A 21,505-nucleotide genomic window follows, 5' to 3' on the forward strand; every position below is an offset into this window, starting at 1 on the left:
GTCAGTGCATGTCATAGCAACTGGTAGATCCACTGTTTGTTTGTTCAATTTGCATATTAGCCTTTTGTTATATAGGATAGATATGAGGTGATTAATATTATCTTTAATTCTAAAAGTAACCTGTTGTTATGGATACTGTGATTATCCCTATTTTACATATGAAGTGATTAGGCCCTACTAAGGTGCAGTGAAAACTGAAGGTCACACTGAAGTAAGAGAGCCTGGACCCAAACTAGTGTCTGCCTGGCTCTCAGGCTCTTGAACTCACCACCTGACGACAGTGCTTGAAACGTTTTCCTTTGAAACAGCATGATGCTTTTTTTCTTCAAACAATATATAACTAAACACAATATACTTTAGTTTGTTCTATTAAATATACTGTAAAATAATTAATTCTTGAAAAACCTTATAAGCATTGTTTTGAACTCTATATCCAGTCTCTTCTTTTCCTCCATTTCTTTTGTTTGTGATCTGTTTCCTTGTCTCGGCATTTTCAGTTTCCCTGAGTTGGTAGGGTGGCTTTGTGTGCTAAGGTGTCCTATATGGTTCAGTGAGTCAGCCTCCCAGTTACCTGAGGTGGACAGTCTTATGTAGCCCTTTGTGGGCTGTGTGTGCAATCTTGTTGTTAAGCCTTGCTTGTTGTTAGTATCACTGGGAAGCATTGATCTCCAACCCAATTGGCTATGAGGATCAGAAGTGTCTTAGCTAGGAGGGTTTCTGTCTAAATATACTTTAAAATAATTTGATTTTTGTTGTTGTTGTTGTTGTTACACCATTATTTGGCCATGAGAGTCAATTAAACTGCAAGTAAACCTTGTTTCATTCTATTTCTTAAACCATGGTTTACTTCAAGAAGTTGTGTTTCATGATGTTAAACATTTTGATGTATCTGAGCAGACAAAACGGCCTCTGGCTCCCCTAGGCTTCTGCTGCATAGAAATCACATCTGTGCCTCTATTGCTCAGCTTCCGCCTTACCAAATAAAGGAGATTGATGTCCTATCTGGAAAAAGGTTGCTGTTTCCAATTTGCCTGTGGTTCTTTGATGTTGAAAATACAGTACAAAACTTGTATTATCTTGTGAAGTTTTGAAGCAGTTGAATGCCAGTGCCTGTCTTCCGAGGATCTAATGTATATGTATTAGAGGCTTTGTTTCCTGTTTCCACTTCTGATTTTGGGTGATAAAATCACAATCTGGTTTTAATTAGAGGTTGGTATTCACCAGAACATTTAGAGAAGGAAGACATCCAAGCACATGTATCTCATTTGGTAGTCGATTCTCGTTAATGGAGAGGACTCATTTCAGGACCAAGGATTAGTAGGTGATTCCCAAAGTCGAGGGGAAGAGAGGTTGAAGGTGAGGAGGAAACTGATAGAAATCAAGCAATCTGCATCACAGAGATATAACAAGGAAGTCTGGAGAACCCCTAAGCATTAGAAACCTAATGACAGTTTTAGGGGTTAGAAATATTTATTTGGAACTTTTCTTTTAGGTCCTGAAGTCTTACACTCTTAGGTAAGTTTTTATATGTATATACAAATTATGTTTGAGACTATAATGTATGGCAAGTCTGGCTAAAGACTTCTGGAGGTGAAACTGAAGTCCTTTAGAATAAGAAAGAAAAATAATAATAAAACACATACATACCCAGGAAATAAAAGTTTCGGCTGTGCTGGACAGACTAATATTAAATTAGAATTTATGTCTCCACTTTCATCTAAAGAGCAAACCACATGGTGGAACTCTTATCCTGTAGCCACATTTTTGCCTTTTCCTGAATATAGGGTTCAGAGCAGTTTTTTGCATGCCTTTAAGAAACCATCAAAACTCTGTACAAGAAAATTATCTCCCATATCTGCTTTGAATTATTAGATACTTGTTCATATCTAATATCATGGTTCCGGAGTGTTTCCTCACTCTGTTCTGTCTAGCTTTAAAAAGTTACATACACAGAACTTTGTTTAAAAGGGCAAAGTTGAGAACTAGTGGGACTACCATGGCATCTTATTGGTCCTTGAGAAATACCTCCATAAAGAGGGTTTGCTTATGTCACCTTCTCTATCAAAACTGTATTTATTTTCTATGTTGAATATTTGAGATGAATTTCATCTTTTTTTGTTTGTTTACAGATAAGGGTGGGTGGGAATAAGATAAAAGGGGAACAGTCTATAAAGAGTATTTACTATTGGTTTTCACGTTTTACTTTTCAATTACAGTTTGCATTCAACATTATTTTGTATTAGTTTCAGGTGTGCAGTGCAGGAATTTCATCTTCCATTTTGTCCGCTTTGTGCATCTGGCAGCACCTGTACTTAGTGCCATTAGCTTAGAGCTTTTCTTGGGGCCATAATTACTGTCACTTCTGAGTGACTTATTTTAGCATTCTGTATTTCAGGTTCCCAATCTGAAAACAAAAATGTTGTGTATCCTATAATAATTGACATTTGGGGATAAAGTAGCAACTTTTAATATAAAAAATAGAGCATATAGACAGATAGAGAGAGAGAGAGAGAGAGAGAGAGAGAGAGAGAGAGAGAGCGCGCGCGCGCGCGCGAGCGCATGTGAGCTGTGAGGAGCTTGGTAGCAACCTGATTCTTGTTCTGTCGACACGGAAGTGTAAGTCACAGTTGGTAAGCGAAGGAGTAACATAATAAAAGCAGTATTTGAGAAAAAAAGCAAGTGCTTTTTCTAAGCTTAGAAAAATGAACCAGGATAAATAGGATATAATTAAGGTTGAAGTGATTAGACCTGAGCAATAAAGCCCAGCCATATGGCTCAGTGGTTGAACATTGACCTATGAACCAGGAGGTCACAGTTCTATTCCTGGTCAGGGCACATGCTCCAGTTACAGATTCAATCCCCAGTGAGGGGCAAGCAAGAGGCAGCCAATCAATGATTCTCTCTCATCATTGATGTTTCTCTCTCTCTCCCTCTCCCTTCTCTGAAATCAATTAAATATTTAAAAAGAATAAAATAAAAGGGGGTATTCCAAAGAGCTGTCCAAGGCCTGAACAACTACAGCATAAGTGGGGCACAGGAATCAAAAGTTGAATTGGATGGTTTGGTCTAGGTGCCCTTGAGGATGAGAACATTTATGGAAAAACTCATCAGTCTCAGGAGAAAGAAAGATGAATTCAGCCACAGACATGAGTTTGAGTGAAAGTGACACATATAATTCGGGAGAGGTCCAGTCAGGACTTGGACATGGAGTCCTGGAAATTGGGAACAAAATCCAGGCTTATGACAGAGGCTTGGAATTAAAAGCAGCAATTGAGTCCATTAAGAATGAAATAGGCCTCCAAAGTTGCTGATGTGGAAGGAAATGTCAGAAAATCGAGGGCTGATCCTAAGGTTAACCCTTCTGCGGAAGCTGGAGAAGGAAGATCCACCACTGAAGGAGAAAGTGACAAGGGGGAGAGCACAGGAACGGGGGCTGGTGTGGCAAGCCCAGGCAGCAGCTGTTTAAAGCTGTATGCCCCCAGTGCAGAAACATGCTGTGAGAGAAATCTAGCCAGTAAATAAAATACTAGGATATGACTTTGGCTGTCAGCAGATTATTAAAAAGAGGCCAATAGCAATATTTATTCTGTTGTTATAGTAGCTAAAAAAGAAAATTGAAAAAGGCCAAAAAGTAGAATGACATTTAGAATATTTTAATTTTAATATTGTGGTAAATTTCTATTTTATTTTGTACATTATATTTTTACTTCCATGTAAAAATACTTATTCGTGGGTTATCTTTTTCTGACTATTCAGTGGCAAACCAACACCTGATCTCTGCCTCCAATGACCTGAGATTCTAGTACAGCAAGAAATAGATTTTAAATATGCCAAACTTACAGGAGATTTGGGGGTGAGGAAGGGGCATTAACCAGGATGAAATATTTGATAACCAAAGGAGGAGTCATAAAGGACATCATTTTTGTCCTCTTCAGCTACTGACAAGGAAAAGAAAAACACTCTATGTATTTCACTGCTATAGGTTATATGGCATGAGATACATCCATCTAATTTTCCCAGAAAATTATATGCAAAGATGGGTAGCACATTCCCAGTTTTAAGTCCTCTGATCTTTTTATAATAACTGAATTGTCATGGTAGAATTGAAGAAAGGAAAAGGAGGACATTTATAAAAAGAAAAGATTATTCAATATTTTGTCAAAGGCTTTGTAACTCCTTAGACTTTTTCATTATGGTTGTTATTAACTTCCAGTTTATTGCTGATTTTTTCAATTAACATTACAGTGTGTGATTGAGAGGCTAAATTGTCTTTGTCACTGGAAATGTATCATTTGTACTCTGTGTTCTTTATAGTTCAGCTAACCGCTTTTTGGAAATATGGTTTTACCATAAAAAAAGAAAAAAGTGCTTATCCAGTATACCATTAAAACTGAAACATGTCTAAAAAATGCATGGTCATTTATAGCAGGTTATACATTCCCATCCTATTTTATGGCTATCAATGTTTTGAGGCCTTGACAAACAAACATGGTAATAGCCATCATGTTGTAATCAGTACCATCAAGTCTGGCTTATCAATTTGATTTTAATAATTAAAATCCTTTTAAGTCACTAGTTACAATAATACAGTGACACAGACATTAAAAGTACTACTTTCTCTTCCTATTGTACTACCATGATTTTGCACAAATATATTTCTTTATCATCTGACATAATTTTCCCATTGCATGGAAGTGCAGACTTTGCAGAACACACCAAGAGTTAAAAACCAGCCTGTTCTAGCTAATTAGTTGGGTAATGAGATAATGTTCACATTGGCTAAAATATTATGCTCACAGTAAAATAATAATCTAGAAAATACTTCAGATTCATACTGTATTTCCTGAGACACGTGTATTATGCACATATACAATATTTTACACAGTTTTAGAAATCATTATCTGTTACAACTGAGCCTTTCTTTAACTAATGGTAATGTTGACCAACTTATACTAAACATTAGCAATAGCATATCTAAGCATATACTTAAATTAAATGTACTTATGAAATTTATTCGAGAAGGAAATCTGTTACATAATAAGAATGGATATAAGCATACACTCTGTAAACCTTACTGAATTCTTTACCTGAAGGGCATTTAATGAAGGTAAAGGTTTTGTGCATATGTGTGTCTATATCTTAGAAAAACGTTACTTCTCACCAACAAGGTGGAGATTATTATGAAAGAGGCTGTCATAAGTAATGTCAGCTTACTGCAAACTGATGCCATAAGGAAGTTAAGATGTTTTTTCTTGTTTTGGCAGAGCTTTCATGATTCTCTCTATACTGAGGCACTTTATAGGTCCAATTTCTCAACCTGAAGATTGCACTTATATGAGAATCATTTATAATTGGACAACTTTAGACAGACTTACTGTGATGAGGCCAAAGTCATCGAGAGGAATTGTTTGGTCTCTGTGGCAGGTTTAAAGGCTATGTGAAAAAATTTCATAAATGCTCAGAAAAATCTAAATTTTAAAAATAATTTTATGATGTGGTCTGTGTTCACTCTTTAAAAAATGTTTTATTCTTTTGTCGTTACTTTTAGTTCATGAGAAGCTAGCAAACTTTTTGGAGTACTTATGTACCAAAGGTTTGTGCTAAGTGATTCAGCAGGTAGCACAGTACCTGATATGTGCCTTTGTTGACTGTTGAGAATGAATGAACACATTACTTATTTCATTCTTCCGACAGTCTGCCTGACACTGTAATGCAGGGGTCCTCAAACTTTTTAAAGTGGGGGCCAGATCACGCTCCCTCAGAGAGCTGGAGGGCCGGACTATATGAACTACTAATTCCTACTGTAACACCTCGGCTGCGCTCACTGCCCAAAAAACCTGGCGGGCCGGATCAGACTCCTCTGCGGGCCGCATGTGGCCCACAGGCCGTAGTTTGAAGACGCCTGCTCCTGGCTCTGAGCACCATTTTCAGAGGATGACCTTAGGCGAACAACTTACTCTTTCTGTTCCTCAGAATGATCCTAAGTGGCATTCAAGCCTCATGACCTGGGAACCATTCTGCCTCTTTACATTGCCTATGCATTCCTGTGCTCTGATCATTGGCCAGAAGCTAATGCTCATTTCCCTGTTTTCCTCTTTGGACAAAACTTCACTGCTTTTCCTATGGATTGACAAAACACACAGCCTAGGTCCTGAGTAGCATTGGAAGACCTTTGAGTGACTTTATTTCAGATAAACTCAATATATGCCAGTGCCTCAGCCATCTTCTGCTGCCAGATGCAGGAGTTGCATTAATTCTTTAAGTCAGCTTTACTATGCTGTTCAATACTCAATTAACATTCTGTCTAGGGTATAAGACATGGGACAATCAAACAGTATTCTACATATTTGTCCATTTTCCCCTTTGTATATTTTCAGAGATAACATTTAAATATCCTAGTATTTGATAGATGTATAAATATGGGTCCAGAATTAAGTTCTAATCTGAGTTAATTTTTCTGGCACTTAGCATGTATGCATAATTAGGCCCTTATATCTTCTTAACTGTTATAGCCTCATCTATATCCAGAATAATTCTTGATAGATTACACATTCAGGTATCATGGTTGTTTCTCATATAGACAAAAGAATCTACGGTATGCAATTGACATTTGTTATGTCATTCCATTTTGCTTTACTCTTGTAAGTTTATACAGCTGATGTGTTTCTATTATGAAAAGAAATTCATTGAGGTAGAATTTCACATGTTAGTCATCTCTTCTTTGGTAAATAAAATAAACTGAAATGTCCTTTGTAAGATGTGGGCTGCCTATGTGATAGCTTTTTTTAAAAAAAAAAATCAACCAGAAGCCTACTTTAAAGTCTTTAATTTCTACACAAGTTACAATTACGCTTATAGCCAATTTCTGCAACTCTGCTGAGAGGTCATTGAATAGGTGGAACAGAGTCTTGAAGCACAGAAGTCAGTGGAATCCATTAGAGCTTGTACAAAAGTAACTTTTAATTAAGAGGAAAGACAGTCAAATAATGACAGTTATTTAACATTTGGGAGTAGTCTGTATATTTTTAAGACTTCCTATCTAAAGAATTTAGTTATATTTTATGACAGGAGAAGTGAGATTAAACATAGTCTAGGCCAGTTGTTGGCAAACTGTGGCTTGTGAGCCACATGCAGCTCTTTGGCCCCTTGAGTGTGGCTCTTCCACAAAAAATACCACGTGTGGGCGCACATGTACAGTGCAATTGAAACTTAGTGGCCCATGTGCAGAAGTCGGTTTTTTGGCCTGGGCTAGTCTATTTTGAAGAAGTGATGTTAGAACACTCAAGGGGCCAAAGAGCCACATATGGCTCGTGAGCTGAGGTTTGCCAACCACTGGTCTAGGCTATTCTAGCCGTCCTTAAAATCCATTACATAGGAGAGACTTAAAATACATATATATATATATTAGGTCAGAGAAAGAAAAGACAAAAAAAAAAGATAAAGTTTAGGGATTATTTGGCACACAGTTTAGTTCTGTGGTTTTATAGAGCCCAATTTGGAATATGCATTCTTCAAAAAAAAAATTTTGAAGGATCTTCTGTTGCTTTCAAAATGGGATATAAAACAGAATAGTCTTATGCCAAATATCACACCATTGCAGGTTTTATTGCTTGCTGAGATTTTAGTTGAGCTAAAAAGCATATGGAAGAAATTTAGAATAGTATGTGGTTTGCAGTGGTTTGGAGTGAGTAGCCATTATATCCCAATTTTATCACTTATGATTGTGTAATGTGGTAGAGTTAGAATCCAAATTAGAAAGGTATTACAGTTTTAGGTTGTAATCTTCAAAAAGATAGATTTTTACAGGGATTTAAAAGTTCTGTGACGCTGAAGGTGTTTTCCTCTGCCTAATAGAGTAGCCTGCATAGGCATGCATAGGACTATTCTGTGAGGGGCAGCACCTAACCAATCTCTGCAGACCAGCTTGGCTTTTAACCACACTGACCCTCAGGGGATGAGCAGTGCAGGTTATGGCTAGTCCAGGAGATCTTCCAACAACGACCAAACCTAAAACTGAGTAATCTAATTCTTGATAGAGCAGCAATCTTCATGCCAGAATATTTGTACTACTGAGTGACCCAAGCATATTTCAAAAGAAATTTTAAGGGAATTCATTTTTTCATGTGCCCCTTTCCTAAAAATGGTCATGGGGACTGACCTGAGTTGGAGGTTACAGGCCTTCTTGCAGCTTCTCCTTTCCCACCTCCTCTTTCTCAGTTGCCTTCTCCTATTTTAATAGAAGGCACAGGTCTCCCTGGACATAGTCATTATGAGCATGGCTTTGAGATGCTTTGTCAGAAAGATGTTAGAGAAACTCTGAGTTAGGAAGTCCCTTATTCAAGGCAGTGTAATCTCCCTACTATTAAGGGATACATTCTAATAAAATTTTATTTCTATGCTTTTTAAACATTTATAGAAACATCACATATTTATGCTATCTAATCAATTATGTACCCCTAATAACTGTGATACTGAACACAAAGGAGTTTTGAACACTTATGGTCTGATTGCCTCAGGAAAGTTTTAAAAATACATTTAATTCAAATTTCTAAACATGTGTTTACACCCATGTACAATATGGTGATAAAAATATTTTAAAGTAGAAATATATGTCATTCACTAGCATAAAAATCACAGAAATGGAACTGGAAATACAGTTTTAGGGGAAAAAAACTGTCATTTTAAAATGACAGTGTTTACAATATCATATTCTTCACAACTATTTAAGCTTGTAGGTTGCAGTTGTGTTTTTTGGAGAAGATTCTGTTGTGGGTGCATGAGGAAAAAATGTAGAAGCTCGTTTTAAAGCAATTCCAGCGGAGTGAACACAGTTGCTCAGTGCCAGTGCCGTCCCTGGATCCAGGACTCAGTCTCTTGCTGGTCTAGGAAAATGCAGTGCATCCCTGTCACACTCATAGCCAAGGGCAAAACTGGGGGGAGAGTACCTTTTGGATAGCATCACTTGGTTGGGATATAGAACCTTAATATTGGTTACGGTTAAACTAGGTCACAGAAAGAAAAGACAAAACAGATACAGCTAAGGGGTTATATAGCACAAGGTTTGGTCCTGTAGTTTTTTTATAGGGGCCAATTGGGACATGAATTCTCCCAAATAAGACAGTCTGTATACTCTTAATTTCATTATCACGCTAGGTTTTTAGAGGCATCTGAAGTCCAAGGTGCTGATTTGGATTGAACCAAACCAATTTTTGTCTTCAGTATAACACAACAAAACTTATTTCTTATCTCAATGCCTTATACTGTGTTCCATCAATAGCCTTTATTAAAATTCAGTAATTGCTCTATTTCACACAAAAATAAAACATTGAAGCACATCTAAACTCTGCTTACATATAATAAAACCATAATAAAATTTTACTTTCAAGCCGAATAGATTTTCTACAGAGGTAAACTTTGTTAGCTTTAAACAAAGGTGGAAACATGGTGAGTTTTCTTTAATATTTTCTTAGAATTTGAAATAAAAGTCAAAAGAAATTTGAAGCCTACCAACAAAATACAGTTTTTAAAATATGTATTTTCCTTTTAAAAAGAGCAAAATGTTAGTGTGTGTGCACATTTCTCTATATAGGTGTTTTATTTTTAAAATAAGTTTTATTTTAAAACCTATGGTATGGATACACTTGTGTTAGCTGAGAGTCCTTTAAAGAAAGAAGCCTAACTAAGGCATGTGAGGCCAATATAATAAAGAAAGGGAAAACTTCTACTTTTTCCATTGAGGAGAAAACAGCTCAATAATAATAACAATTTTAAAAAAAAATTTTTCACATTCTAGTAATATATCTGAGGATGAAACTTGTATGTATCGATAGCTCGTTATCTGCTACATACAAGTTCTCATTGTATAAATATATTGAACCCAATTAGAATCGGTTGCATTGGGATTTGTAAAACAAAATCTAACCAATTCCATTTTCTCCTGGGGCTGGTTACAGAAGGTCTGGGGTGAGGTCACTGCCCAGGAGAACTTTCCTTCATTGCCTCCTTCAGCAAGATCATGCATCCCCCATATAATACAAAAAAAAAAAAAAAAAAAAAAAAAAAAAAAAAAAAAGGAAGGATGAAGAGTCCTTTTCCCTCAAAATCAAGTGTTTCCAATTATAGTTTTATTTTTTGAAGTTTTATTACAAAATGTTTTAAATAGACAGGAATATTGAAAGAGTTTTGTAGCCAATACCCATCACCTACTTTCTACAAGGAAGATCTATCAGTATAATAGAGGATATGCAAATTAGCCAGGACACTGCAAGGTCATGAATGAACAGCTGGGAACTGAGGCTACATGGCGCCTGGCCAGGGCTAAGGACCACAGGCCGCACCCCCTGCTCCTAGGGGCTTGATGGGAACCTCAGGCCATGCTCCCCGCCCCGGTGCTGGGCCTGGGGACCTCAGGCTGAGCCCCTGCCTGGTGGGGCTTGATGGGGGACCTCAGGCCATGCCCCCTGCCCTGGCAATGGGCTGGGAGATCTGGCTGCATCCCCCCACCCCAGCGCCAGACTGGGGGACTTCAGGCCATGCCCTCTGCCTGGTGGGGCTTGATGGGGGACTTACGGTTTTGCCCCTTGCCTGGCAGGGCTAGACTGGGGACCTCAGACCATGGCCACCTGCCCTGGCACCAGGCCGGGAGACCTCAGGTCTCACCCCTTACCCCAGCACAGGGACCTCAGGCTGTGCCTCCAACCTAGTGGGGCTTGATGAGGGACCTGAGACTGCACCCCCTGCCCAGAGGGGCTTGACGGGAGTGGGGCCAGCCAGGTCTGGATTTTCTGTGTTTTCGAGGCGTGTATGGGTGGTGGGCGGGGACTTGACTCTAGGTCTTGTGGCATGTCCCAGATTCTGATAGAAAGATTTTCATACACATTTTACTAATTTTCTTTCATCTCGGACACTTCTATTACAGAAAAAGGGCAAATAGCAATATTAGAATATTTCCTCTAATTCCCTTTTAATGTGCACAAATTTTGTGCAGCAGGCTACTAGTTTGACTATATTTGTCACATATCTATCTCTATCCATCATTTTAACCTTTTCTTTCCTTTTTGGGGCTAAATGACAAGTAAGTTCTGTTTACCTCTGTTATGTGTATGCTGATGTCTAAACTCGTTTCCATGCACTACTGTGCTGTAAAGCCTTTACATTCCAGCCCCAGGCACCTCCCGCTTCTCTTCTCACCCTCACCTCACCCCAAGGTACCCAAACTCCACTCACACCAGACTCCTCACCCATCATCACACATAACATGGATCATCTCAGCCTGCGTGTTTGAGAATTATCCTCCTCCTGTGGAGAAGACCCATTCTCGCCACTCTTTAAGATCCGTTAACTGTCATTCTCGAGGTGAACATTTTTCTCATGCCCGGTGTGCTGGTAAACACTCAACAGCCTGTTTACCAGGGAAAATGGCCCTGGTATGTGACATTTGCAGATTCTCTTCCCTGCACCCGATTTCAGGCACCAACACGCAGCTCCTGAGCGAGGAGTTAGCCGAGACTTGCCCAGGGTCCTCTCACTGGCAGCACCTGCGGCTGCTTTCATGCTCTTGTTTGGCACAGTTCATTGTCAGCGGCATGGGCTCTTCCAAAGTGGAGACCACGCTCATTCATGTTTCAGTGGGCAGCGGTGGACATGTGGCAGGCTGCTTAGGATAGAACCCACAAGAACACTTGAGTGAATGATTTGGGTAGTAAATAGTATTCTATATAGCACTTTCCACACACCCCTCATTCAGTCAAAACTGAGGACTGTGTAGCAGCGGCTCGGGTGGGAACCGGGCCGCCGGAGGACAGAGCCCGCACCTGCAATGTGAGCAGACAGCCACGTGGAAAGAACCTCCCTTTGTCCCCCTGGGCCCTCGTCGCTGGAGCTGCCCCCGGTCTCCACTTCCTTCCAGAGACTGAGGTCTCCCGTAGGGTTGGGGCGCTCGCTCAGCAGTCCCTGTGGCATCCATACCTTTACAGCCTCCTGAGAAGTCAGCAAGCTGCCAAGTTAAGGTTGGGAAGGACACATGTTAAAAGCACATCTTTAAAGATCCCTTTGTACATTAGCCTCTTCTGCTCTGAGGAAAATTGAGAGAGCAGGGTTGCCTAGATTCTGGAAATACACCATAATACCCCAGGCATAAAGATATTAGAACCTAAAAGTTAAAGAAAGACAGAGGCCAAAAGAAAAAGGGATAAATATTTGAATAGAAAAACAAAATGAAATTTTAGTTAAAATTAATTGTTTTGTCCCAGCTGGATGGCTCAGTTGGTTGGAGTGTCCTCTTGTACATAAAAAAAGTTAAGGGTTCGATTCCCAGTCAAGGCACATACCTAGGTGTGGATTCAATCCCCTTTTGGGGTACAGAAACAACCAATCAGTTTTTCTCTCTCCTCTCTCTCTCTTTCTCTCCCTCCCTCCCTCTCCCTCCCCCTCTCCCTCTCCCTCTCCCCCCCCCTCTCCCTCTCCCTCTCTCTCCCTCTCCCTCTCCCTCTCCCTCTCCCTCTCCCTCTCCCTCTCCCTCTCCCTCTCTCTCTCTAAAACTCAATAAACATAGGTGAGATTTTTTTTTAAATATTTTTTTTAAAACATAGAAAATGCTGGCTCAGTGGATAGAGCGTCGGTCTGCTGACTGAAAGGTCCTGGGTTCGATTCCAGTCAGGGGCATGTACGTTGGTTGTGGGCGCATCCCCAGTGCAAGAGGCAGCTGGTTGATGATTCTCTTTCATCAATGTTTCTACTCTATCCCTCTCTCTTCCTCTCTGTAAAAAAAAATCAATAAAATGTATTTTTTTAAAAGAAAAAGAAAATGCTGCCATCCAGTTTTAGAATTTCAAGTTAAAATAAGTGATTATATTGTTATCGATAAAAAAAGTTACCATTTTTTTCATGTAAAAGCTGTTTTATGTGTCTTCATTATTTATTATACTAAATTTTAATTTGGGTGCTTACATTTTCACAGCTTAAACAGAGCAAGCACCATGAGTGTTGAATATGACGTTATCTTTGCATGTTACAGCAAATAAAATTCTAAGATAACATGCATTTTGCCTTATCTTTCTTTTGAATTATGTGCTGTGAGGATTTGCAGTGGGACATAAGAACTATGTGAAAAGGAGAGTTAATGAACTCAGGAAAGTAACCAAAATCAGGAATAGTGATACTAAATACATGAGTACCTTTGTATCTGAACTTCAATCTGTCCTGCTGTTGGTCAGCTCCGAAAGTTCAATCACTTATCAACTCAGATGTTTTATTTGAATATTTTAAGTGTTTGTGAGGTTATAAATGTGTGGTGTTAGTTTAATTCTGATTTGGTTATTTGGAAAATATTGAAGTGAATCTGAATATATTTGAGACATAGTTTTTAATGTCTTTTCTTACTGCTTGTGATTAAATTTGAGTAAATGTATTCTAATTTTATAAAAGGGGTAGGAAGACCTCTTACCTGGGTCCATGAGAAACCCAACGAGAGATAGCATTTCCTCAGGGACAGTGTGGCAGTGTAGAGAGCACCACCGTGAATATATAGAATAGAATGTCTGCCGTATGCACTCATTTGATTTGAAAAAATAAATAAGGGATGATGAACTGGCTGTCAGAATGTTCATTTTATATTTAAAATTTAATTTTTATTTGAGCATTTTCCGAGTATCTGTTCATACTGAGCTCAGAAGAATGGCTCTACATAATTTATTTCCCTTCCAACTTAGTGTCTTACTTTTCTTTTCTCTGGTTCTGGTTTTTACAAGTCTTTTAGTGAAAAATTTCTGTGAGATTATCCTTCTTACATATTTTATATATTTGTATACTTTATATCTTCCCCTTCCCCTTCTCATTTCTCTTAAATATGTACAGTTTATTTCTAGACACTTAACTACTCCTTCTTGCTGCTTTTCGTCTTGTGCTTCTAAATATAGTCATGATTTTTGGAGCTTTCCCATACTTTCCATTGTTTGTGTCTGTTGGATGGATTTTATGATCTGGCTACCCTGCTTGCTGTTGAGGGTCAGCCTCTTTTCCTCACTTAGCACATCATGACCTCTGCATGGACTGGGCCAGTCAGACTTGATGATATTAAATACAGAGTAGTAATAACCCATTAGGCTGAAAGCAGCACTTAACGGAATGACTGGAAAATACATATATAGGAAAACTGCCTTAAGGAGATGAGTTTCCATCCCAGTATTTTTTTTTTATCTTCTTCACAAATGTGCTTTAGTAGTTTCTTGATCATCGGTTATCTAAAAATCCAAGCCCAGACATTTCAGGCTTTTAGATGCTCTCCAGGACAGGACTTACTGTATAAAGAAACTTAATTACAAAACATAGACAACATACATTTCTGAAAACACAGAATCAAGTTGGAAGCAGGTTATCCTACACCCACCCCATTGTCCCGTCCAATGTTCCAGCCAATAGTGTGTAATTCTAGGACAAGCAGTGAATAAGAGCCCATGCTTCCCATTGATCAGAAGGGTTGGATAGGAGCATGGCTCTTCCCCATGGGGCTTCAAGCATACTCTACTCATGTGCAGGTAGAGTAGCTGGCAGAACTAGTAAGTCCTGCTGATCGACTATGCTGGGAGATAACTGCCATGTTGTGATTGCCACAGAGAAAAAGAAATGAGCAGAAATGCAGGCTGTGTGAGGGCTGTCAGGTGAGGGAAGGTGAGAGGAAGATGACTCACCCATACACATCTGGGCGCACCCAGGGCACCATTGATGGGTCTGCATTAGCATCACCTTTGACAAAGGAAGCTGCTCAGGAGGAGAAAGTGCCCCATTATGTTCTCAGTTTCTTGGGGTGGATAAAGGCCGAGGCCTTTCTGCAACTGTTTGCAAAATTCTGTGGGTGTCAGTGTGAGTTTTTTTGTTTTTTATAGAAATGTTAGGGTGGTGATTAATTGTTTGACCCTTTTCAAACAATGCAAAGGACTCTGCATTCTTGAGAGCCCTCTAAGGGAAACAGCAGAAATCTTTTCCTCCCGAAAAGGTCAGAAAGCTTGTTCTTTTCATAGCTTGAAAAGACCAACATTTACACCAATTATCTCCTATAGACTGCAGCCTTGGAACAAATTATATGGCTTAAACTGTTCATCGGGTTGGGAACATTTCTGAAATTATCTAAAAATATTTTGTTGCCTTTCTATTAGTGGCTTGTGTTAACACTTTCTACAAAGTCCCATGTAATGTATAAAAAGGATGTCTTGTCCCTCTTAACTCGGATTATAAAAATCTTAAAAGAGGTGTGTTTCTGTGTCTTGTACTTTTCCAAACACGCTCAGGAATGTAAGAAAACAAAAACAAAACAGATTCACTAAAGATCATATAATATTATTTTCAAATAATAATAAAAAAGAAAATGTTTATAATAACAATAACCTATGTAGACTGATTTTTTTTTTTTTTTAACGTTTGGAAAATCTAATCAGTGGTAAAACAGAACTATGTGTAACTTATTTACATAACACTCATATACAAACACTCATGTGCCACCATCTCACCCTGAATCCCACTCTGTAGTTTTCCACCTTTTTTTCTCTAGAACTTGCGAACCAACCAGAAATTGAAAAAGTATCAGGTGCAACGAACAATGTTTCCTGGCCATTAAGCAATAGAGATGATGGTCCAGGGAGCATAAGGAGTTGAGACTCGCTAGTTTGATCATGGCAAGGGAGAACTTGCAATGAAGTGGTTTCCTGATGCAGTCTTCCCAGCATGCAGCCAGGAAATGAGTAGAAGATCCTGGTGACTCACTTCATTCCTCCTGCCAATGCATGCTCTCTCTGTGTAAACAAAAGAGAAGGGAACTGATCTGGAAGAAAACAGTAGGAACCTGCCCCTTTGCTGATTTTTCACTTAGCGCTTCACCCACCTCCCCCTGGGAATCGCCAGAGTTTCTCTTTTGCATTCCGGGGACCTCTCAAGAATCATATCTAAATATTAAAGTCAGATACATACATTTTAAATTGATTTACAGATAAATCCTCTTACAGGGGTGGGAGTGGGGAAAGGACACTGGATTTGCTCACAAGATCTATTACGTATGAAAATTTGTAAAGTAATTGCAATAATATAAAAAGGCACTGACTGGTCTACTCTCTGTTTTAAACTGCAGGAGCCACAGCTGCGGCCCGGAAGGAGGTGATAAGGAACAAGATCCGAGCAATAGGCAAAATGGCCAGAGTGTTCTCGGTCCTCAGGTGGGATCGCTTTTCCTCTGTTTCTGTTTTGAAGTTGATTGTGTATCACTTAATATGTATTCTGGTAATGTAAATATGTTGCTAGAAGATATTTGCTTTACCATCATTTTTTTTTTAATGGAATTGTCCATTTCTCACTGTTTTAGTCAAATTGAGATACACTACATTATTTCCGCAGGGACAGCCTCCAAATAGACTGTTTCACATTTTAAAGCCTGTATTTGTTGCTGGACTTTTAAAACATATATTTCACAATAGGTTGAACATGTAGTAAAAGAAGAAAGCTATTATAGCCTTTTTTATTTTTCATTCTGGCTCTGTGGTAAAAGATGATTTTATTACGTGCATTTTACTAGACTTCTAGGAAATGAACACCAACCATAAAGTTTGTTCATGCGAGTCTATATTATTCTAATAAATCACTGAGAGAAAGAAATAGTTATTTAATGTTTCAATTCTCATGTCATAGTTATTTTTTAAATAGACCATGAATCATGTTATGAGTAAGCCTGGGTTTAGAAAACAAGCATAGTCTTAAAGAGAATTAGCTACATTTTTCTTTACTTAAATTCAGTTACCTATTCTTAGTTCATACAAAATATTATAACTCTATTTCTCTTCCAAAAATTCATTTAAGATATGGCATGTTTATATGTAAGGAGCAAATAGTCAGTTCACAATCACAAGTTAAAAAGGGTAAATAGGAAAATCTTGGGAAGTGGGCCATGTACATATTGTATAATTTCATAACCTAATTTTGCCTAATTTTTGCCTCAACTCTTTCACACACAGTAGTTACAATAGAGTCACTAAAGAGAGACTGGATGACTTGATGCCACAAGCCAGGGAACTGTGAGGAAAAGTATTAACGTGCTTTTTCAAAGACAGCAAGTCAAAGTCAGCACTAGCTTCGTGGTAGGCAGCCAGATCCTGGAAAGTCATGTTAAAGCTGAAGATAGAGCAGCGTTTCCCCCTCCAGCCTATGTGCTCTAATACTTTATACTGCTTGCTGAAGTTTTAGGATTCTTTTATTCATTCATTCCGTAATAAATACAATAAAACTTAAGGCATCAATTCGGATATCATGAAGAAAAACAAGAAAGCAATATAAAGGGAGAGCAAGTTGGGGGATGAGGCACTTATTTTCGCATGTGATCAACAAAGACCTTTCTGAGTAACCACACTGGAGCAAGTGTGGGATGACCTTCGTAGAGACAGGGAGTGAGAGGGTTCAGGGCCTAGGAAGAGCGAGTGCAAGGATTCTTAGAGAGAAGCAGAGGTCGGCAGTTTTGAGGACCAGCAAGGAGGCCTCTGTGGCTAGATGTCCTGTGGCAGCAAAAGGCTAGAAAGATCACACGCTCGGCTGACATTATGTATAAACACTTATTTGTCATCTCAGATTTACCAATACAGGCTTGCTTGCTTTTCCTATCTGAAATCTCTACGAGGAGAAGAAAAAAGTAGCTCCAGAATTTCCACATGAGAGTACATTTAGGGGAAAAAGGAGAAGCCTTTCTTAATATAAAAACATGCGTGACTATGTTAGTCTTTAAACCACTTGAAGGTATGAGGAGCAATGCTGCAAATCATAAGTAGGTCCTAAAATTGGGGAATCCCTCCTATCCCCTGCCTAAGATGTAACGTTATTGGTGCATAAGATGCAATCATTTCCAGCTGTGAAATGGTCCATTTGAGCCCAATGATGATCAGTGACTTGACTAAGATTACCCATGTTTTTTAAAATATATTTTATTGATTTTTTTACAGAGAGGAAGGGAGAGGGATAAATAGTTAGAAACATTGATGAGAGAGAAACATCGATCAGCTTCTACTGGGGATGTGCCCGCAACCAAGGTACATGCCCTTGACCAGAATTGAACCTGGGACCTTTCAGTCTGCAGGCTGATGCTCTATCCACTGAGCCAAACCGGTTACACCTACCCATATTGATAGAAAATTAAAACACGATGTATTTTATGGCTTTTTGTAATTAAACATCTCAGTAAACTTGTGGACTATAGGGGATCATCTCCAGAGAAAATTTAAGCTTAGAAAGTAAAGATTGAACATGAAATGTGTACTATATACTGAGTTAAGCAAAATGGATACCAAGTTGGAATGCCAGACATGTAGAAAATCAACAATGGAAGACAATAAAATGCTTACTGCACACAAGATGAGATGCTCTGCTGTGGAAAGGGACGGCAAGGAGTAGTTCCTGAAAGGAATGTCCGTAAAGAGGGTGACATTGAAGGAGGATAGGCTGAGTTCACTGGGTAGAGAGCTGTGGTGCAGGCATTCCTGGAAGCTGAGAAACTGTCAAAAACACAGCCACCAGCCACCGAGTCCCAAGAGCAGCCTTTTCTGAGGTCCTAGTTCAATGCCAGGTGCCATGCCCCAGGGGGTACGCACCTGACAGGAGTCTACACAGCGAACTTGCAGGTTGGGTTGACCTCAGCGGGGAAACGGAAACTGAGATAAGTAATGTGTCCAGACTCACATAGGGAGCAGCACTAATGACTCTGATGTGAAAGTGAACTACGTAGTTAGTGAATTCTAAGTACTGAAAAGACCTGGGTAGTAAGACTGCAGGCGAGTAAGGAATCTAGTAAAAAAAAAAAAAAAAAAAAAAAAAAAAAAAAAAAAAAGGCGGGCTGAAAATGGACTTAAGTCCAGATCCTTAATGGTCTGAATATCATGTAAAAGCATGAAAGTTGTATGTGCAGGAAATAAGTTATGGGATGGTTTTCATGGGATGAGGGACATGCTCTAACTAATGTGTAGATGGTGTAGATTAACGACAATGTGAAGGCTAGTTAGCAAGATGACCTATTAGTGTCAGGACATTTAAGAAACTATGAAAATAATCCACATCAGAGTAAAGGAGTAGAGATACAAAGGAATTTGTGAAGCTAGCAGATTACAGATTTAACGGATGAATGTGGAGATGGTGGTACACCTGTCCCTCACAGTCCTTACATTTCGCTAGTTTGCATCATTTTGGGGGGACCAGAAGCCTGTCTTTCGGCAGCCCCGGCAGGCGTGTTGCCCAGGATCCACCAATCACATGGACACATAAGATTTCCCTTTTGAAATGTGCGTCCTGAGGAAGCAGCAGGCGGGGGAGAGGTGATTCGTCTGTTGAATGTGGGATCCGAGGGGCCGGCAGGGGAGGAGCTTCTTTCTCAGTATTTGGGGGGCCAACCCCAGGGCATTAGCACAAGCTTGGTATTAACTCTAAACAGTGTGGCAGCATTTCGCAGAGTGGGGTCCCGCAGTACAGATGAGCCCTGGTACTTTTCCCCACTACCGAGCATTCCAGTCTAGCTCTCTGGGTCCGTGAGCTCCCTCATACCTTTTAATCCATCTCTGCACGTTAACATTCGCCAGAGTGGGTCCTGGTGTTTGCTGCAAGCACCCTGACCTGTGCAAAGGTGGCCGGGGAGAGGACATATCCCAAGACTGTTCCACAGAGGTACTAGCCGGTGTGATTGACAGCCTGAGGATGCCGTTGTCTAAGGAGGAGGAAGCATGCATCCGTTTAAATCTCCAACAGCTTTCCTGGGGAGAGCTGCGATCAGCTGCATGGGGCAGAAGGTGGTTAGGAGTTGTGCCCCAGAGCCTCAGAGAGCGGTGAGAAATGCAGGCATGGGAGTGTACACAGAGCGGAAGCACAGAGGGGAGGAGTTTGCCAAGGGCGGGAGGGAGGGAGGGAGGTGGGGCGGAAAGACAAGCATCCCCTGGAGGGGTGCCTTCGGAGGGAAATGTAATGAGCCACATCTGTGATGTTACGTTTTCCAGAAGCCGCAATTAAAATGCAAGTGGGAAGAAACAGGTGAAATCCATTGCAATAATACATCCTATATCCTTTCTATGTAATAGATTCAGAATGTTATGGCTTCAACATGTAGTCCACATACATCTTGTTAAAGAGAGATTTTACATTCTTATTTCTGTATCACGTCTTTGAAATCTGATGCGAACACTCCAGCTGCAGCACATCCCAGGTGATGTTTGGGCGGGGCTGAGGGGGGAGCAGTAAGAGCCCCCGCGGCTGGGGTGCTGCCACGTTAGAAAGCACAGGTCTGGACAGAGAGCAAGAGGTCAGCCACGGGGCTGGGGAGATGACCCGGGACGAAGAGAGGAACCCGGAAAGAAAATGAAGCAAACTGAGCACAGAACCTTCCAGAAGGGGAGCCTGGTTATGTTCCTTCCAGGGAGATCTCTGCAGCGATGGCTGCAACTGAGATATAGGGAAACTTCTAGAAAACGTTTTCTGTGTGGGGCAGTAGTGGTTGTGTCAGAAGGGTACAGGCAGATGAGGGCCTATGGGGATGGGATGAAATAGGTGAAGGGGAAGAAGAGGAAGAAGCTTCCAGTTATAGAATAAGTCATGGGATATAATGTACAGTGCAGAGAACATAGCCAACAACACTAGTGTTGGAACAACTTCGCATGGTGACGGATAGTCACCAGACTGACTGTAGTGGTCTTTCGTAAGATAGGTACACATTGATTTGTTACTCTGTACATGTGTAACTATTGTAATACTGTAAGTGAGCTATACTTCAATTTAAAAATAAGAAGACTGCCAAAGCCGGTTTGGCTCAGTGGTAGAGCGTCGGTCTGCGGACTGAAAGGTCCCAGGTTCGATTCCGGTCAAGGGCATGTACATTGGTTGCGGGCACATCCCCGGTAGGGGGTGTGCAAGAGGCAACTGGTCGATGTTTCTCTCTCATCGACGTTTCTAGCTCTCTATCTCTCTCTTCCTCTCTGTTAAAAATATATATATAAAAAATAAAAAAAAATAAAAAATAAGAAGACTATAAAGAGAGGAGAAAAACAGTTGAACGAGAAAGGGAAAGGAGGTAAGGAAACCAGATTTAAAAAATGAACGCACAGGAAAGAATATGTTCATTTACTTAGAGATACTCTCAATATTTCCAAAGCCACCTATTAGCATTCAGAGCATTTCTCTCTTTTATGGAACCTCTAGTGGTTTGCCAGCAGAAGCCTGAAAGGGTTGAAGCACTGCCTGAAAGTAAACAAGGATTAATTGACCATCTCAGACCTAATATTTTAAGTAAACTCTGCAGTGAAGGAGACAGAAATATAAAATGCTGCCATTCTCCCTTCTGTTTCCCTTTGACTCATTCCTTTAGGAACTGTGTTTTGAGTGCCGGCTGTGTACCAGGCGCTGCTCTGGTCTGGGCACTGCCGACGCTGCCGTGAGCAAAGCGGACAGAAACCCCTCCTCACAGGAGGACCCCCTAGCCAGGGTGGGAGGGAGTGAGCAGGGGACC

The 21,505-nt window shown here is 40.0% G+C and overlaps 1 protein-coding gene across 4 annotated transcripts in view; it reads left to right on the top strand.

Annotated features, from left to right (window-relative positions):
• PPP3CA (protein phosphatase 3 catalytic subunit alpha) overlaps positions 1-21,505 on the top strand; it is a 291,565-nt gene that overhangs the window by 260,622 nt on the left and 9,438 nt on the right. For 3 of the 4 annotated variants that reach the window (XM_036410486.2, XM_036410494.2, XM_045570402.1), the window contains one exon: positions 16,118-16,202. In XM_036410486.2, the coding sequence (XP_036266379.1) occupies positions 16,118-16,202 (85 nt within the window). Of the gene's footprint in view, positions 1-11,147; positions 11,300-16,117; positions 16,203-21,505 lie in introns of those variants that run through there. The other variant, XM_036410503.2, reaches the window with a different exon arrangement.

Source organism: Pipistrellus kuhlii, unplaced genomic scaffold (assembly GCF_014108245.1).
Source record: "Pipistrellus kuhlii isolate mPipKuh1 unplaced genomic scaffold, mPipKuh1.p scaffold_m20_p_1, whole genome shotgun sequence".
Classification (NCBI taxonomy): Eukaryota; Metazoa; Chordata; class Mammalia; order Chiroptera; family Vespertilionidae; genus Pipistrellus; species Pipistrellus kuhlii.